Source organism: Camelina sativa, chromosome 7 (genome assembly GCF_030686135.1).
Source record: "Camelina sativa cultivar CO46 ecotype springtype chromosome 7, ASM3068613v1".
Classification (NCBI taxonomy): domain Eukaryota; kingdom Viridiplantae; phylum Streptophyta; class Magnoliopsida; order Brassicales; family Brassicaceae; genus Camelina; species Camelina sativa.
Genome location: NC_141886.1, coordinates 691693 through 707424, shown reverse-complemented (window position 1 = coordinate 707424; position 15732 = coordinate 691693). Strand labels below are relative to the sequence as shown.

Here is a 15732-nt window from a genome sequence, read left to right as displayed (position 1 = left end):
TTTTGTAATAATAACGTATGTAGGTGTATTATTGGTTCCCATAATTATTAATTAAAAACAATAAAAAGTACCAGTAGAAGTGATATCTCCAATACATAAACATAAACGGAAGTTCATGGTTCAGAATAAGATAAGGTACTAATGAAGAGAAAGAGGTGAAATTACAGATATTATCACTCCAACGACAGTGGAAATTTCACGAAAATTAACTGTAACCTCTTAAGACCAAACGAAACAAAATAACAGAAACACTTAGGTGATGCAGAGATTCCCAATCACATGTTTATCATCCTCCCCCATGATATTGTGCATTCTTCTTGGTGATGGCAACACTTAAGGCTGCTATGAACCCAACCATGTACTAATACATGACAAATAGATCCAAACCTTAAACCATCCCCAATTGTTTTTACCCTTGTATCCTCTAGACTAAACCGACCAAAGTAAAATGAAAAGAAAAGAAGATAGTGCTGCTACTATTAAGAAAACTAGTACTTAGACTTCAGAAATCAGAGTCATCTCATTCTGAAGTTTTAGATATGAAAAACACTATTTTCCATGTCTTAGTGCTCTCTAATATTAGAAGTAGTACCCATATATGCTCTGCTTATGGCTGCTACTCCTTCAATATTTCATGGAACAAAGATTGAATTTCAGGCATCGGTTTGGATACCTGTATCCGTTTCGGTTGCTGTCGCGTTAGTAGTCTCTGCATCAAGACTAATAGTAATTGGTTTCCATCCTGTTTGATGATGACTAATCCATTTCTTTGTTGTTGCAGTTATATTCAAGATCTGCAGTATGTCACCTAAAGTAAGCTCTTTTAGACATTCCTTTTTCAGAACTTGTGCAGCTTCGAACCTATACATGTAATCAAAAGAGGAAGAAAACGATTTTACAATACTACATGGGTAAAGAAACTATTAAAGTTCTTTTAAGAAAAGCAAACCATACTCACCTGCACTGAGTTGCTGTGAACGCTGCCCGCCCAGGAGATGATTTTAGAAACTTTTGTAGTTTATCCCAAGTTGCTTTTGGGTATTGCTTAGGGTTTCCCCCTAAAGGATTTACACAGTTCCATAGAGTTTCATTTCTGCCAATGTAGAGCTTTAGTTTCCCTACATTATTCACCAAGATCATATGGTGCTCTAATGCACCGTCCAAAGCCTTCTTTACATCAGTACCACGATGCTTTGGATCCCCGTACTGTATGCAATCCGAGATATTAGGCTCGGTAGGCGAAACTTTTTCAGTTTTCAAGATGTTAAGAGCATGTAGGATAACACCTATAAGGCCTTGAACATACTCAGATGGTGGTGGACACTCTTGCGTTCCCCACATACCATTGCTGGTCCCAGATCCAGTAACCACTGGAGGCTGAGAAGACGAAACTCCAGGAGTGGACGAATTGGTTGTCGTAGACTGAGTCACTGGGGCACTACTACTCCGTGGAAGATAACCGTTATTTGGACCGTTTAAGCTAGGAGAGAATGAGGACTCCATCTTTGGTCTGTATTCTTGTCTAACTTGATGGTTGAAGTTGGGACGATTTTGAGTTTGACTAGGATATTGAGACACACTTAGATTGCTGATATCAGGTGCAGTCAAGAGAGGTGGAGACGAAAACCTAGGCCCGTGCATAGGACGGAAACCATTACCAGTAGGAGGCTGCAGGTTCTCTGGGCGATAGGGGCGGAAAACATTACCATAAGGTGGCTGCATATTAGGAGCACCTGGCCTGACAGCATTGGGATAATAGTTTTGAGCATGATTTGGAATGCTATTATTTCCATTATTCCAAGAAGGATCAGGGTTAGGGTAAGGTTGTCTAGGAGGAAAAGGAGGACCAGGTCTAGGAGGATAGTTGTACTGTAACTGATTCTGAGGATGATTACTCATGACATTACCAGGGAAAGGGTTAACATTGCTAGAGGGTTGTAAATTGGGAGGAGGTCTGCTAGAGGGCTGCTGCTGCTGGCTACTGGCAAAAAACTCATGTGGGGCTTTCTTAAACTGTTTCCCTTGAGTGTTGTTCTGTTGTTGCTGACGGTAGTTATTGTTAGGCTTACTTTCCTGGACTTTAGGCTGCTGATTTGATGGTTTTGGAACGTATTTAACCTTTGATTTGTTGTTAGAATCCAGAGGTTGGCTTGATGAACTAGACACAGAAGAAGATTGAAGAGTGGAATTGAGAACAAGTTGTGAGCTTTCGCTTGGCGTGAGAGGACATCCTCCAGCAGATAGGCTAGTCCAAAGCCACACAGTCCTTGCAGCATGAATAAGCGGCACTGATGCTTTGAGAGGCTGAGCCAACAGTATATTGTAACGTCTCATCCTCAATCCATGTAGAGCATTGGAGAAGTCTCTGTCTCCTGAAATCAACATAAAATTCGCAGGAGCAGGATTGTCCAATGCCCAAAACAACATGTCCACTAGAATCTTCTTATCACTCGCATCCTTCACACCTAAATAAAAGATTCAATACAGAATTCAAAATCCAATCAGAGGCTGTATGTAAGGCATTAGTGATATCATTATTAAATCAAGATAATGAGTAGTAGTAACACAGAGAGATACTTATAGGGTTTAGGGTTTGAGTTAATACCGGCAGGGACGTGGTTGAGAGCGATACCAGTAGAATTAAGAGCGTGCTGGATGGCTAAAGGGATAAGATTGGTATCTCCATAAGCAGAGATTGAAACAGGACCACAGTAGTTCATCTTACCAAGCGCCGAGGTAATGTTCTGCGCAATTCCATGAGCGTCGTGACCTTTTGGGACTTGACAATTCCCTATATCCCACCACACTGACGTCTTCGCCTTCACGTACTGACCTTCAGCCATCTCCGCCGCCACCACCCCTCCGGAATCCCCATCCCCCGCCGTGTTCGCCGACATCTTCTTGTAAGCTTCGCTACTCCGAATCGTCAGAGGAATCTTGGAATGATGAGGGCTTTTTTTTTTTTTTTTTTCTATTATTATTAAAGTATCTCTCTTCCTTATTTATATTTGTTTATTCCGCGTCGGATGAAGCAAGAGTGATTTGATGATTTTATCCCTGAAATATCGGTATCATGAAGGGTAATTTAGGAAATTACAAATCATGCGTTTTGATTGGTGCAGAATCGTGGTTAAATGCCTTGTTGGCAGTGGTTGAGTGGGAAGCCCCTCGTGTGCGCCGTTTCGTTTACGTCCGTTTACTTTCTTATACTCCAATTGACGTACGTTGACCTCTTGACTTCAACGGAGAAGACTCAGCATTTTTGTTTTCAACGGCGAAACTTCCTTCCGTTTTCCATTTTTCCAATTGTCACGACGTATACGTTTTCCTATTTTCTTATCTTACACATTTCACTAATTTTGTAATTTGTAGTGTACTTTAAAATATTAATTACTCCCACTTGTTTTGATTTTATATTTTAAAAACAAAACATGATAGTTTAATGGTCAAATCAATAGTACCAATGTCAGAATTCTATGAACAACTACAACATTGATGGTCATATGAAATTATTTCTCCAGTATAAATAGAAAGAACATTTAAACGGTAACGGCTTAAAGGGTTAAGACTAATGGGCTCCTTCTCCGGCAGGTCCGGTTCGAGCATTCAACAATGGTTGCAGAGCTTTCACGACAATACTCATATTTGGTCTGAAATCAGCTTCGTATTGTACACACAAAGCAGCAACTGCAGCTAACTGCATTATCAACCAAAAAGACGATCATCAAACACAACACTATTGAGAATCAAGCAAGACTGGTGCTATGTCCTAATCATTAGTTGAAGACTGGTTTCTGTTTATTATATACCTTGGCAACAGCTTTTGGTGGGTAATCTCCTCCTAGTCTTGCATCAACGCACTGCTTAACCTTGTCCTCGCTTAGCTTTGGTGTAGCCTAAGGCAAAAACACAGTTTTGACTGTTTAGTAAGATCTTTGAAAAGTTAGAGATGCTTTTGAAAGAAAGAGATTAGTATTGTTACCCATGTGACTAAACTTTGCTGGCCTCGAGGCAATGTATGATCAACAGGCTTTCGACCCGTAAGAAGCTCGAGCAATACAACTCCAAAACTGTACACATCACTCTTGGCACTCAATTGCCCAGTCATTGCATACCTATTAAAGAGAAGACAAGCATATGAGAGAATGGCGATTGAGCAGTGGGGATATAGAAGAAGAAGAAGAAGAAGAAAATGAAAAGAAACTTACTCAGGGGCATGGTAACCAAAGGTTCCAAGAACACGAGTTGAATGAAGGCGTGCAGCCATATCAGGAGCTTGATTAGAGAGATCAAAGTCAGCGATTTTGGCTACATCATTATCAAAGATAAGAACATTGCTGGACTTGATGTCGCGGTGGATGACATGTGGATTCGCCTTCTCATGTAAGTACTCAAGCCCTCTAGCTGCTCCAACGGCAATACTCACTCGCTGATGCCATGACAAGAGTGGACCAGGCTTTGCACCCTTGACACCTTTTCTCCCTGATGGAATCATAAGATATTGTTATATAAACATCAACGAAACAACTCTCTCAATCTCAACTGAAACACAAAAAATATGTTCGAAGTGTTATTCACAATAAACAATGTACCATGAAGAATATCATGAAGGGATCCGTTTTGGGCAAAGTCAAAGACAAGTAACCGGGAATTCCCATCAACAGAGTAACCAAGGAGCTCAACAAAGTTAGCATGCTTCAACCTCGAAACCATGGAAACCTGCAAGCAGGTCGTGTTGTGTCTCCCATAAATACAAATGCAAAGCCGCCGGACAATGTGACATATAAAATCATCCATCAACAAAAACTTATCATAAACCAAACAAACCTGGGCAAGGAACTCTTCATCAGGCTGTTTGTTAGAATCCAACTTTTTAATGGCTGCACGCTGACCACTCTTTAACACACCGTGATACACTCTCGCATAGGAGCCTTCACCGATAAGAGAATTAGGTCCAAAATCATTGGTTGCTTCAATCAGATCATCAGCGAGAATAGCAGCAACTTCAATAGGCTGAACCTTCACACTTTGAGCACCTTTTTGAGCAGTTTCAGAACCATTGCGCCTTCCATCATTACCTATTTTCACTCAAAATCAAAAGCAAACAAAATCAATTCAAAGAAACACAGACAAGCACCATAAAGATAAAAGAGAGAAACAAAAATAAATACCTCCAGATTGTTTGGTCATACTGTGACCTCCATTGTCAGCAGCTCCAAGCAAATCATCTTCACGGCAACAGCCAAAACAGCTCATTGTTATCTGCAACCATTGCATCTCCAGATTAGTACACACTTGTAGCAAAAAAAAAACCATAATCACATAAGCTAAAGAACCTAATACAAAGCGGGGGTTAGAGAATCTAAACAAAGATCCAAAATCTGAAATCGAAATCATTATCCAATCAAATTGGGAAAACCATGAATTAGAAATCATCGAGAAGCAAAACCTTGAGATCCAAATGAGACCGAAGGAGGAACCAGTAGAGAGACTAGAGAGAGAGGTTTCGAAGATCTAAAGGAAAACGAGGAAGAGGGTTTCTAGTTTGTATGAAAAAAGCAAGCTTGGTGTGTGCTGTAATAAGTAAGATATCTCAACATCGAACCCTTTTTTTTTTTTATCTGGCTGACTGTGGTGTGCTCTCTCTCTCTCTCTCTATCTAACTTGACTTAAATGTCAACGTTTGACAGCTAGTCAACGTTCCCTTCACGCCGTTGGATGAAGACAAGATTACTGTAAAGTGTTACGAGAAAACCACTGACGCTACTTGCTGCGGTCGGTGGTATATCAATATTTATTCTCTATTGGGCCTATGATATTGGGTCATTGAATTAAGCCCATTTTTAGTACATTCAATAATCGGCCCAGTCGGGAACAATTATTATTATTATTTTTTTTTTTTGGCCTAGAAAATGCGTATCGTTGCAACTCTTCAATAATAAAACACTGTTCGTTCGACAAATTAACAGAGAAGAGCGGTTAGTGAAAATGTAACGCGCCAAAATAAACGTACGGTCGCAACCTTTCAAATACGTATATAAAGGAACTAGAAACCCTCTTCGCTTCCTCACCCCCGATTACAGCAAACTCTTACTGGCAAAAAACACAGCAAATCACTTCCCTGATTCCATTTATCATTATCCCTAACATCCAACAATGGAATCAGGAGGTGCTCTCGACATCATCTCGACTCTTTCGGACTTTCTCCTCGTGCTCATCATCTCCAATCTGTCGTTCAAGGAAGCTCTCAGGACCAGCCTTTTGTCTAGACGTTGGAGACTCATTTGTCGCGAGACGAGGAATGTGTCATTTCAAGAGGCTGTGATTACTCAAACCTATCCGGCGTGGGTTGACGAATTTGATAAACGAGCGGAGTTCGTTAATTACGCCTTGAATTGGGTATCCAATTTCACGGGTGGGATCGTTGATACGTTCGAACTCTCCTTTCACAGGCCGATTGGTTATGATGTGGAGGTGAAGACCTTCATAGATTTCGCAGCCGCTAAGCATGGCAAGAATCTCGTTCTTGATTTCTCTGACCGGCTTTGGGTGAACAGAGATGAAGTAGCAGCATCGTTTGAAGATACCATGATTCAATTGCCGGAGAGTTTCTACCATTTAACCGAACTCGTCAAGCTGAAACTGCTCGCTTGTCGCTTTGATGCGTCAAGGCTGGCAGTAGCGGGTAAAGTACAGTTTCTCTACTTCGGGTGGATGTCGCTTGCCATGATCACGTCTTTGTTACCAAAGGCACCGCTTCTAGAATGTCTCCAGATTAAAAATTGCTGGAACGTTGGTCTAGGAGCAATAACCGGAGTTAACAACCGGTTAATGAAGCTGGTGTTGAAGAACAGTGTCTTCGCAGTGCAGGCTACTTCACTTGACCTGCCAAGCATTCTGATCTTCAAGTATGCTGGTAGACTTCATTGGTTTACGTTGAGAAACGTGAACAGAGGGATGGATGAAGTGTCGCTGGATTTTGGGCATGAGAGCCAATACCATGCTGGCTTAGGAAGAAATTTTTGTGACCTCCTCTGCAGTTTGGCAACAGCTAAGGCAGTTACCATCTGTCAGTTCTGCATTCAAATGATCCAGGATAATGTCAACCCGTCTAAACTTAGAGCAGATATGGAAACGAGGCGACTGGTGCTGATGACGAGCCTCCGACCGCGTAAGTTCGTCGGAATCAGGTGCATGATCAAGAGCTGTCCATATCTGGAAACGCTGACTTTTCAGCTCGTTGTTGGAACCCCTGTCCAAATGGAGAGAGTGCAGATCGATGCAAGCACATTTTGGCTGGAAGGAATTTTGCACCCGTGCTTGAAGAACACACTCAAAAATTTAGAAGTTTGGAACTTCTGTGGAGAAAGACATGAGATGGAGCTCTTGAAGAATGTGATTCGCATGTCTCGTGTGCTGGAACGGGTGGATTTATATAAACCAATGAGACTTGGCGCTACCCACCTCAACCGTATCCAGGCAAGGGCCGACCATGTGGGGACACAGTTCGAGGCAGGTTCGGCGAATCTAGTGATATCTCTGCACTAAAGGATTCTTGAAGAATTTGAAAACTGAATAATTCGGGTGTGTGCCCTGATGTATTGTTGACTTTTATACCTTCCAAACTAAATAATTCGGATGTGTGACCTGATGTATTGTTGTTTCCCATTTATATCTTTCGAACAAAATGGGGCTCTATGTTTGTAATCTCACATTTGCAAGTTATCAATTTATGTCTCAAGAAAAAAATGTGTTATTTACTTTAATTTCCATTTTTCTATCTTCATTCTAATTAAAAAAAAAACGATTTATAATTTGTTTTCAATATTATATTTCGAACAAAAAAAAATTTCAAAATCTACAAACTCACATTTGCAAATTAGTATAAGACTCGAAAAAAAAATATATATATTTATTTAACTAAACTTAATTCTATTTCTTTATGATATACTCTTTACTGTTTTACAAATCCAAAACAACTATTATTAATTAAATTCCGCGCCAAAAAATCCGATTATCATTAAAATTTGTTCTTAACATTGTCACTCTGACCAAAAAAACAGGAAAGAAATTTCAACTTTCACAAAAAGTAACATACAAGCAATCTTTACGAGAAAAGATTAGCTCCTCCTTTACGCCAAACTCCACGAACTGGTATAACTCCAGACTGTTGTTGGTTACTATTGAAGTTACCAACATTTGCTTCTGGTTCCACCTCACGGTTAGAATTGTTAATATCTAGTAACGCAGCCATTGATCCATCCCCAAGCCGCATTCTGTGAAACTTAGAAGTTTTCTTACGTGGCTGGTTATTTGAGATTGACGTAGCAACATTACTTGCTACTTGTGCCTTGCCTTTATCTGACCTATATGAATTCTTATCTTTCGAAATTACTTCGTCTTCTCCTTCATGAGGCTTCTGTGAAGATTGCAATCTCCTCACTGTATCCATAAAACTCTCTGCAAAAGTTTCTTTCGGTTCAACAACCTTAATAGCTTTTTCTTTGTTCTTCTTTGAATTTTGATTGTCGTTAGGTTGAGAAGAGCTCTGTGCAGCAGACTGACCATTCTCTTTTAAACCTACTCCACCTAAACTAGCATTATGGGTATCAATGAGTTCCTTCTGCCTTCTAGGGTCAGGGCACAGTCTAGCAAGATCAATAACCAAGTGTGACAATCCATAACCATTCACATACTCCAAGTAAGTTCTTGCATCAATCGAACCTTGACGATACTGTCTTGAAACATTTTTGAAGGCCATGAATACATCTTCATCATGTCCAAGAGCAGTTCGCATTTTCTCAATCAAAGATTTGTTGGCAGATTGTACATCCGGAGGTGGCTGGGTGTTTGAAGATCCTTGTGTAGTGCTGGATGATATCCTACGATTTTGCACAACAGCAGAAGAAACTGGAGGAAAATCAGAAGGAGAAGGCGTAAGAGATCTTGTATCAGATAGATCAGGGGCTGAGGATGAGTGAGGAATCTTATTCGCATTACGAACAGCCTGTGGAACTGCAGAAGCCAGAGGTCTAGGCTGGGAAACTCTAGCATGAGACCTAGGTTGGACTGAAGAACTAGAGGCTTGTATAGGTGTTCGCGCTATTGCTGGCCATCCTGAAGAAGAATGGTTACCGCCAGTAGTAATAGATGTCTGTGCAGCGCTTCGGTTAACCGCTGGCCATCCTTGAGAAGGACTAGCTATAGCAGAAGCACTAGTAGTTCGATTTGTTTGGCGTCTTAGACGGGCAGCCATGGTGTTAGTAGGCAAACTTTCCAAGTTCTGTCCAGATCTCGGTGGACCAGAAAGAGGAGGGAAAGCAGATTCTCCAAGACGTGAACCACCACCACCAGAGCTTCCTACAGCTTGTAGATATCGTGAAGAGGGTTCCAGATCTGTAGTTGATAGAGATTCCATTGGTTGAATAAGAGGACCAGCATCATCTGTGTGAATATTGTTGTTCTCAGAGAATCCAGGTGGTGCACTTGAGGGTGGCGGAGCAGGCTCTTGCCGAGAAGACTCAACCTCAGATAAACGAAGAGCCTCATGAACTGCATGATTATAATCATCATCACCAGGCTCACGACGAAATGATCGGGCTCTTCCACGACGATTCTCTTGATCATTTCCACGTCGATATCGGAAACTTGTTGGTATCTGGAGCGGAATGCAATGTTAAACACAGGCAATCAAACATAACGATAAATTAACAAAGACAATGGAAAGAGGTGTAACATGCCTGTAATGCAGCGCTGCGCTGAGACCTAGACATTTTACCTCCATGCTCAACAGCGTTATGCCTCTGAAAAAAACAAATTTAAACCCTTAACAAAAACCCATAGACCGAAACTGAAGAAAAGAAAATTGAGAAATTCTCCAGAAGTGTTTACTTTCAATTCTGATTCATTCTGGAAAACTATAAACTTCTTAGCAAGGCAGGAATCGTCTTCACAAATAAAATGGTCTCTGCGGAAGTGAATCTGTTGCAAAAATAAACAGAATCAGAACAGATGCAGCCACACTTTAACTGAGTTATACTGAAAGTGGTTGATGTTACCTCCAAGTCATCATAGTTTTTGTAATATTCATACTGTCCTGAATTCGACCTATATTGGATATGTTATTCAATGGCGTCATAGGGATAACACATTCTCAAACATAAAAAAATTCAGTAAAACAAATTGCAAGTACCTTTGGCAAAAATGGCAGGTGTAATGCTCAGTAGTCATGTGAGTATATAATTCATTATCACCATAGAATGGATTCCTACAGAACTCACACATAGGATGTCCAGTAAAGCCTCCCCTTTCGCTCTCAGTACCATCAACTTCAGAGTCACCAGTGTGTATGTGTTGGTTCAGTTGTGCCCTAGTATACAACTTTTGTTCACCTATGAATATCTGTGCACGTAGAGAGAGAGGCACACAGATGTAAACAAATGAGCAAAAACTTAGGAGAAAATACAAGACAGCAAACAATCAGCAGATAATGAAGTTTCAAAGCTCCCACCTTTCGGCCTTCAAGACATAAACCGCACATATGCAATTTGTGCTTATGATATAAATGACCCTTCAACTGTTCAACACTCTTAATACGCTGCCGGTGATGATGTCTTGGTCCAGGTCCTCCTTCCCTTGGTTGATCTTCAGCCTTGTCACAAACACCGCAGGAAAGCCTACACATAGCTTTGATCATCCTGTACTGATCCAAGTCATCAAAGAAAGCCTGAGTGTCTTCATGATACCAGAAGGATCCTACTACTCGACCTTCCTTTGGTGCTGTTGGGAAGGTGGAGAAGTCAGTGATCGTCCTTGTGTAATCACCCAATGCCTGCAAAAATTGTAATCATAAAATCCCTTATCCAGCAATTCATTGGGAGACAATATATAACAAAATTACAACAATATCTCCACTATTAAGTCATTGTAATAGAACAATCAATCCCAGATTGAAAAAAAAAAAAGAGTAATTGCGATAACATTGGTAACATGGATATATAATCGAAGAGTAAAAAGTAATCAATCACCTTGGTGACGAAGACGATAGGAGACTCGGTCTTACAGATACAGCAACGAGGATCGCCAAGGACGAAACGGAGACGAACGACACATGTAGAGCAAACCTCTCGGTGACCACAAGATCCATAGGCAACCCATTCGAGGTTTTCAGCACAGACGGCACAGCTATCATCCATGTCTCTTACCTTAATTTGAGATTGAGAATTGAGAATTTGTGTTTCCAAAGAGATGATGAGCAAGAGAGAGATCTAGGGTTCTGAAAGAGGGCAGGCTTGAAGGCGAAAGACGAAGAAGAAGAATATGAAGGGTCTTCGAATCATCAAGACCAGTCAAATAAATACCAAAAAAAAAAATACAATATATAAAATAATATTTAAACTTTGTTCACATAGTTCATCAGGGGATGTAGCTCATATGGTAGAGCGCTCGCTTTGCATGCGAGAGGCACAGGGTTCGATTCCCTGCATCTCCAAATATTTTAATATTTTTCTCTTTTTAAGTTTTGGTGGGCAATTGTATGGCCCAAGAGACCAACGAAGCCCAAAAAGAAACCCAAATAAAATAAGGGTAGTTACGTAACTGAGCATCAAAACCCTAGCGTCTCCTTTCTCTTCTACAAAATCCCCATTTTGAGTGTGTTTTTCGGGGTGCAGCCGTAGCCTCAAAAGATGCAGATCTTCGTGAAAACCCTAACGGGGAAGACGATAACCCTAGAGGTTGAGTCATCTGACACCATCGACAATGTGAAAGCGAAGATCCAAGACAAGGAAGGGATCCCTCCGGACCAGCAGCGTTTGATTTTCGCCGGGAAGCAGCTCGAGGACGGCCGCACTCTCGCCGACTACAACATCCAGAAGGAATCGACGCTTCATCTCGTGCTCCGTCTCCGTGGTGGTGCTAAGAAGAGGAAGAAGAAGACTTACACCAAGCCGAAGAAAATCAAGCATAAGCATAGGAAGGTGAAGCTCGCGGTTCTTCAGTTTTACAAAATCGATGGATCTGGGAAAGTTCAGCGTCTGAGGAAAGAGTGCCCTAACGCAACTTGTGGTGCTGGTACTTTCATGGCGAGTCATTTCGATCGCCATTACTGTGGTAAGTGTGGTCTCACCTACGTTTACCAGAAAGAGGGAGGTGACGAATGATCTGTTCTACTGGTAGATCTCTCTCTCTCTATCTCTCTATCCTTAAAAACAGCATTTCGATTTCGGAATTTTGTAAGCTTTTTTGTTGTTTATGGATTCAAATGTTTGAACATCGTTTGTTCTGGATTATGAATGATTAAAGTTTTAGGTCCTTATCCAATATTTATTATGCTGCTCGTTCAATTCTCTGGTTGCAATTACATTTGAATGATGCCTTTAATTCGAGTTGGCTAGTTTTGTGTTGAGAACGATTCAAAATCCTAGTTAGGTTGTGCATGCTTAAAATGATAATGATCAATTGCTCGTAATTATCTTAGCTTAGTAATGGTTTTGATGATAATCCAAACTTAAGATATTCTTCGTTTATAGGATTTGCGTTTTAGCAAGGGGTAACTCCCTCGAAAACATCTTAATTCTATAATTTTGGCACCCTGTTAAAGTGATCCAAGTGTTGTTACTAAGTCTTGTGTTGAGTATAGTACTTCGTAAATTTGTGATGACTGATGTATTACTTAACTTTCTTTTGCTGCTTAGAATCTGTTGAGTTATTTGTATGATATATGTAAGTCTTCAAATTCTTCTTTGAACTATATTCACACTCAATAATCAGTATATGTACACAAAAATGTAATTACAGACTCTCACACACAACAAGCAGACATCTTATGCAAATTTATCTCGAAATAGTTCTCTCTGCTGCTTAGAACTTTTCAAGTCAAATTCAATAATAGCAGCGTGGGAGAGGTTTGTTATTCGTCATCATCAATTATATAATCACCCAAAACACACCAGTTTCAGCCATCCAACAGATTCCTCAAGCTACGGAATGCATCCGGTGTAAGACTAAAACACCGTCTCTTCTCCATAGGAACCACCGGCTCTTCCCATCGGTCCGCTGTCATAAAACATACCACAACCGCGGTTAAGTTATCAAATGAGTTCCGCCTAAGAGCCTCCATCACAAGCTCTCTCGAACATCTTGTTGGATCGTTATGTCGCTTTAAGCCACGCTTAACAATGCTAACTGCTTCTTGGCTCGTCATGACATCCCAAATCCCGTCGCATCCAATCACTAGAAACTCATCATCCTCGGTTAAAGTTATCTGCTTGATTTCTGGTTCAGAAATTAACGGACACTGTGAGCCGTGTGGCATTTTTAATTCCCAATCGCCGAGAGCCCGTGTTACAGCTAAGACCTCATTTAGGTACCCGTCATTATTGATGAAACCGCCTGACTCTTCCACTCTTCTCCTCTCAAGTAGATTAATCGGTTTATGGTCTTCAGACATGTCTATCGCTTTGCCTTTCCTGCATAGAACCGCTCTGCAGTCTCCAGCATTTGCAACCATTAAGAGTCTGCAAAAAAAACCAAGAACCATTAAAACTGTGCTCAAAATATATAAACAATATACTTGTCTCGACCAGATAACAGGTTGAATACTTAAAAGTCATAATCTAGAGATGGATAGACAACTAGAGAAGAAACTGAATGAAAGACGTACCTTCCACAGATAAGAGCAGTGAGAGCAGTGGTACCAGAAGAAGAGCTGATGCTGCAATCTTCTGCCAAAGCAAGATCAGCTTGAAGAAACGCGTTTCTCAATGAACTCTCAACTTCTTCCACATAAACACTATTCACTTCAGATGTTTGTGGAAACTGCTCATCTTCAAAGAAAAACCTAATGGCGTTTTCCCTAACGTATGCTGCTGCTTCTGGTCCTCCATGACCGTCAAAAACCTAAACAGAGGAAGTCTTAAGTCAGAATTTATACTTAAAGGAGCATTAGATTTTTTTAAGGAAGTTACAAATCAGACATAAGAATTGTAGAGTACCGCATAGAAAGCACTAGGCTTTGGCAACTCAAAGAGACATCCAACTTGAGAAGATAGATCGTCTATGCGAATGTGTTCATCTTCCATGCGTCTCTTTGGGCCAATATCAGCAAAGCTTCCAGACCGGATGGTCGGAACAAAATCTGAGACACTTGGATCACAATCACCCTGCATTCAAAAAGGTAAATACAACACGTTATTGAAAACATAGATCAAATCTCAGCAGTGATTATAACAACTTATCCTGACAGAAGAAATCAAAATCTATAAACAATTAAAAAAAAAGAGTTCTCAAATCTCCAATTAATGAAAAAATAGAAACTAAAAGGCTTTTTCTTAGACGCATGCTCAATTTTAGCAATAAATGAAACACAAGCAGTTAAGACAAGACACAATAACTAAACTACAGAGGGCTTTTCCAGCAAGATCACCAGCTTTTAAAGTTTCAGACAACAAGTATCCGACTTTTTTCTACGACACGTAAACAAACATAAACTAGAGGTCCTCTAAGCAAGTGTCCTAAACCGTTTCAAATTCCTATAGGGGTCATCTATCTTCTCTGATTTATCATACTACAGAATCCTATATGCCTACCAAACAATTCAGTCATATTCCTAATGATTGACGATTATGATTTCAGAACCCACCAGCTTCTTTTCAATTCTCTTTCACAAAGTACCCAGAAAGAAAAAAAAAAAAAAAAAAAGGAAAAGGAAAAAGTAAACTTCAAAAGACATACCACAACCAGAGGAGAAGTCGATAAACTTGCGGAAACCGACTGAGTAAAACCCAATTTAGGAGAAGAAACGGGAGATTTAACGGCGGAAGAAACTTGATCGAACAACTCAATCTCCAGAACCGCCGGTAAACTCTGTTGAAATACAACCTCTGCTTCTGCTACCATCTGTCTCTTTCCTCTTCACAATCAAACCCTCTTCTTATCTTTCTTTGTTACTCGAAATCTCTGATTAAATTAGTTTTTTTTTTTAGTTCTCTCTCGAATTCGTCACTTTGTGTTCAACGAAGGATTGACAATTTCGAAGTTGGCGTGTGTGTGTTTTTATTTCTCTCGCAGGGACGAAATTTCTGAGCCGCGTGGGTCTTTTTTTTTCAATATATAATTAAAGAAACTCGGAGATTTTGTGGGTGACTTAGTTAACCGGTTAAGATAGTTGACACGTGGCGGTTATTGTGCCGAGTCGGTTGCTTATGTGAGATTATTTTATCTTTTTTAGTTTTGTGGATTACACACACGGCTAAGACTAAGCCCTAATTATGCCACGTGTCATTCCAGCTTTGACGCGCGTACCCTTGAACTTACCCGAGAAATAAAGTAGAACTTTCTGTGCTATGATTAAATATGCAGGGTTACTTTTGTAAATCGAGAACTCTCTCGACCAGAATCTTAAAAGCCTTTGTTCGTGTCCACACTTCGTTTTCTTGATTTGACGATCTTACCCCTGATATGTATAATCGCACAGCGGCGTTGTGCTGTGAGATGATGAATCTGGACCGTTGAAAATTGAGCTTGGGTCCCAAGTTTTATCGACTTGTCATGCCACGCCATTGCTCCTTTTTTTTTTCGATTTTTTATTTATTTATTCTTGTTATAGTTTTTTAGTGGCATCTATCTTTTACACATTTGCATATAGATCAACAAGTTAAGTGCTCATTATGATCCAAAGACCAAAAGCCATCACCTAATTCTTATTTTATATGGTCTTTATTTTCTTCTCAA

The 15732-nt window shown here is 40.3% G+C and overlaps 5 protein-coding genes, 1 non-coding gene and 1 pseudogene across 7 annotated transcripts; 3 read left to right on the top strand and 4 right to left on the bottom strand.

Annotated features, from left to right (window-relative positions):
* Positions 1-68: 68 nt before the first annotated feature.
* LOC104699657 (uncharacterized) lies at positions 69-3104 on the bottom strand. Its single transcript, XM_010414996.3, has 3 exons — positions 2606-3104; positions 959-2465; positions 69-861 (listed from the first exon to the last, which is right to left on the bottom strand). The coding sequence occupies exons 1-3, from the start codon at positions 2895-2897 to the stop codon at positions 654-656; spliced, it is 2007 nt and encodes a 668-aa protein (XP_010413298.1). The 5' UTR covers positions 2898-3104; the 3' UTR covers positions 69-653.
* A 305-nt stretch (positions 3105-3409) lies between these two features.
* On the bottom strand, positions 3410-5759 carry LOC104699656 (protein CYTOSOLIC ABA RECEPTOR KINASE 2). Its single transcript, XM_010414995.3, has 8 exons — positions 5450-5759; positions 5172-5262; positions 4828-5078; positions 4593-4719; positions 4209-4482; positions 3983-4115; positions 3810-3896; positions 3410-3697 (listed from the first exon to the last, which is right to left on the bottom strand). Exons 2-8 carry the CDS (start codon positions 5254-5256, stop codon positions 3569-3571), a joined length of 1086 nt encoding a protein of 361 aa, XP_010413297.1. The 5' UTR covers positions 5257-5262; positions 5450-5759; the 3' UTR covers positions 3410-3568.
* A 306-nt stretch (positions 5760-6065) lies between these two features.
* Positions 6066-8089, top strand: LOC104704138 (F-box protein At3g62230 pseudogene; annotated as a pseudogene). Its single transcript, XR_015561650.1, has one exon. The product of XR_015561650.1 is annotated as an F-box protein At3g62230 pseudogene (transcript).
* LOC104699655 (uncharacterized) lies at positions 7995-11417 on the bottom strand. The gene is made up of 7 exons (XM_010414994.3): positions 11028-11417; positions 10511-10831; positions 10193-10401; positions 10059-10107; positions 9892-9981; positions 9741-9803; positions 7995-9658 (listed from the first exon to the last, which is right to left on the bottom strand). The coding sequence occupies exons 1-7, from the start codon at positions 11193-11195 to the stop codon at positions 8108-8110; spliced, it is 2451 nt and encodes an 816-aa protein (XP_010413296.2). The 5' UTR covers positions 11196-11417; the 3' UTR covers positions 7995-8107.
* Position 11418: 1 nt separating this feature from the next.
* On the top strand, positions 11419-11491 carry TRNAA-UGC (transfer RNA alanine (anticodon UGC)). Its single transcript has one exon. It is a non-coding gene; the product is annotated as a tRNA-Ala (tRNA).
* Positions 11492-11663: 172 nt separating this feature from the next.
* Positions 11664-15127, bottom strand: LOC104699652 (putative protein phosphatase 2C 49). The gene is made up of 4 exons (XM_010414992.3): positions 14734-15127; positions 13995-14162; positions 13664-13899; positions 11664-13517 (listed from the first exon to the last, which is right to left on the bottom strand). The coding sequence occupies exons 1-4, from the start codon at positions 14896-14898 to the stop codon at positions 12956-12958; spliced, it is 1131 nt and encodes a 376-aa protein (XP_010413294.2). The 5' UTR covers positions 14899-15127; the 3' UTR covers positions 11664-12955.
* Positions 11688-12323, top strand: LOC104699654 (ubiquitin-ribosomal protein eS31y fusion protein). The gene has a single exon (XM_010414993.3). The coding sequence runs from the start codon at positions 11688-11690 to the stop codon at positions 12159-12161; it is 474 nt and encodes a 157-aa protein (XP_010413295.1). The 3' UTR covers positions 12162-12323.
* Positions 15128-15732: the final 605 nt, after the last annotated feature.

Coding starts and splice junctions, on each gene's coding strand:
- LOC104699657 (XM_010414996.3), bottom strand. CDS start 2,897: ATGTCGGCGAACACGGCGGGGGATGGGGATTCCGGAGGGGTGGTGGCG. Junction 2,466..2,605: donor TCTCAACCACGTCCCTGCCG/GTATTAACTCAA, acceptor TCTTTTATTTAG/GTGTGAAGGATGCGAGTGAT. Junction 862..958: donor TTCACAGCAACTCAGTGCAG/GTGAGTATGGTT, acceptor TTACATGTATAG/GTTCGAAGCTGCACAAGTTC.
- LOC104699656 (XM_010414995.3), bottom strand. CDS start 5,256: ATGAGCTGTTTTGGCTGTTGCCGTGAAGATGATTTGCTTGGAGCTGCT. Junction 4,116..4,208: donor TTTGGTTACCATGCCCCTGA/GTAAGTTTCTTT, acceptor TCTCTTTAATAG/GTATGCAATGACTGGGCAAT. Junction 3,897..3,982: donor AGCAAAGTTTAGTCACATGG/GTAACAATACTA, acceptor TTTTTGCCTTAG/GCTACACCAAAGCTAAGCGA.
- LOC104699655 (XM_010414994.3), bottom strand. CDS start 11,195: ATGGATGATAGCTGTGCCGTCTGTGCTGAAAACCTCGAATGGGTTGCC. Junction 9,982..10,058: donor AAAACTATGATGACTTGGAG/GTAACATCAACC, acceptor TTTTTGCAACAG/ATTCACTTCCGCAGAGACCA. Junction 9,804..9,891: donor AGAATGAATCAGAATTGAAA/GTAAACACTTCT, acceptor TGTTTTTTTCAG/AGGCATAACGCTGTTGAGCA.
- LOC104699654 (XM_010414993.3), top strand. CDS start 11,688: ATGCAGATCTTCGTGAAAACCCTAACGGGGAAGACGATAACCCTAGAG.
- LOC104699652 (XM_010414992.3), bottom strand. CDS start 14,898: ATGGTAGCAGAAGCAGAGGTTGTATTTCAACAGAGTTTACCGGCGGTT. Junction 13,900..13,994: donor AGCCTAGTGCTTTCTATGCG/GTACTCTACAAT, acceptor TCCTCTGTTTAG/GTTTTTGACGGTCATGGAGG. Junction 13,518..13,663: donor ACTGCTCTTATCTGTGGAAG/GTACGTCTTTCA, acceptor TTTTTTTTGCAG/ACTCTTAATGGTTGCAAATG.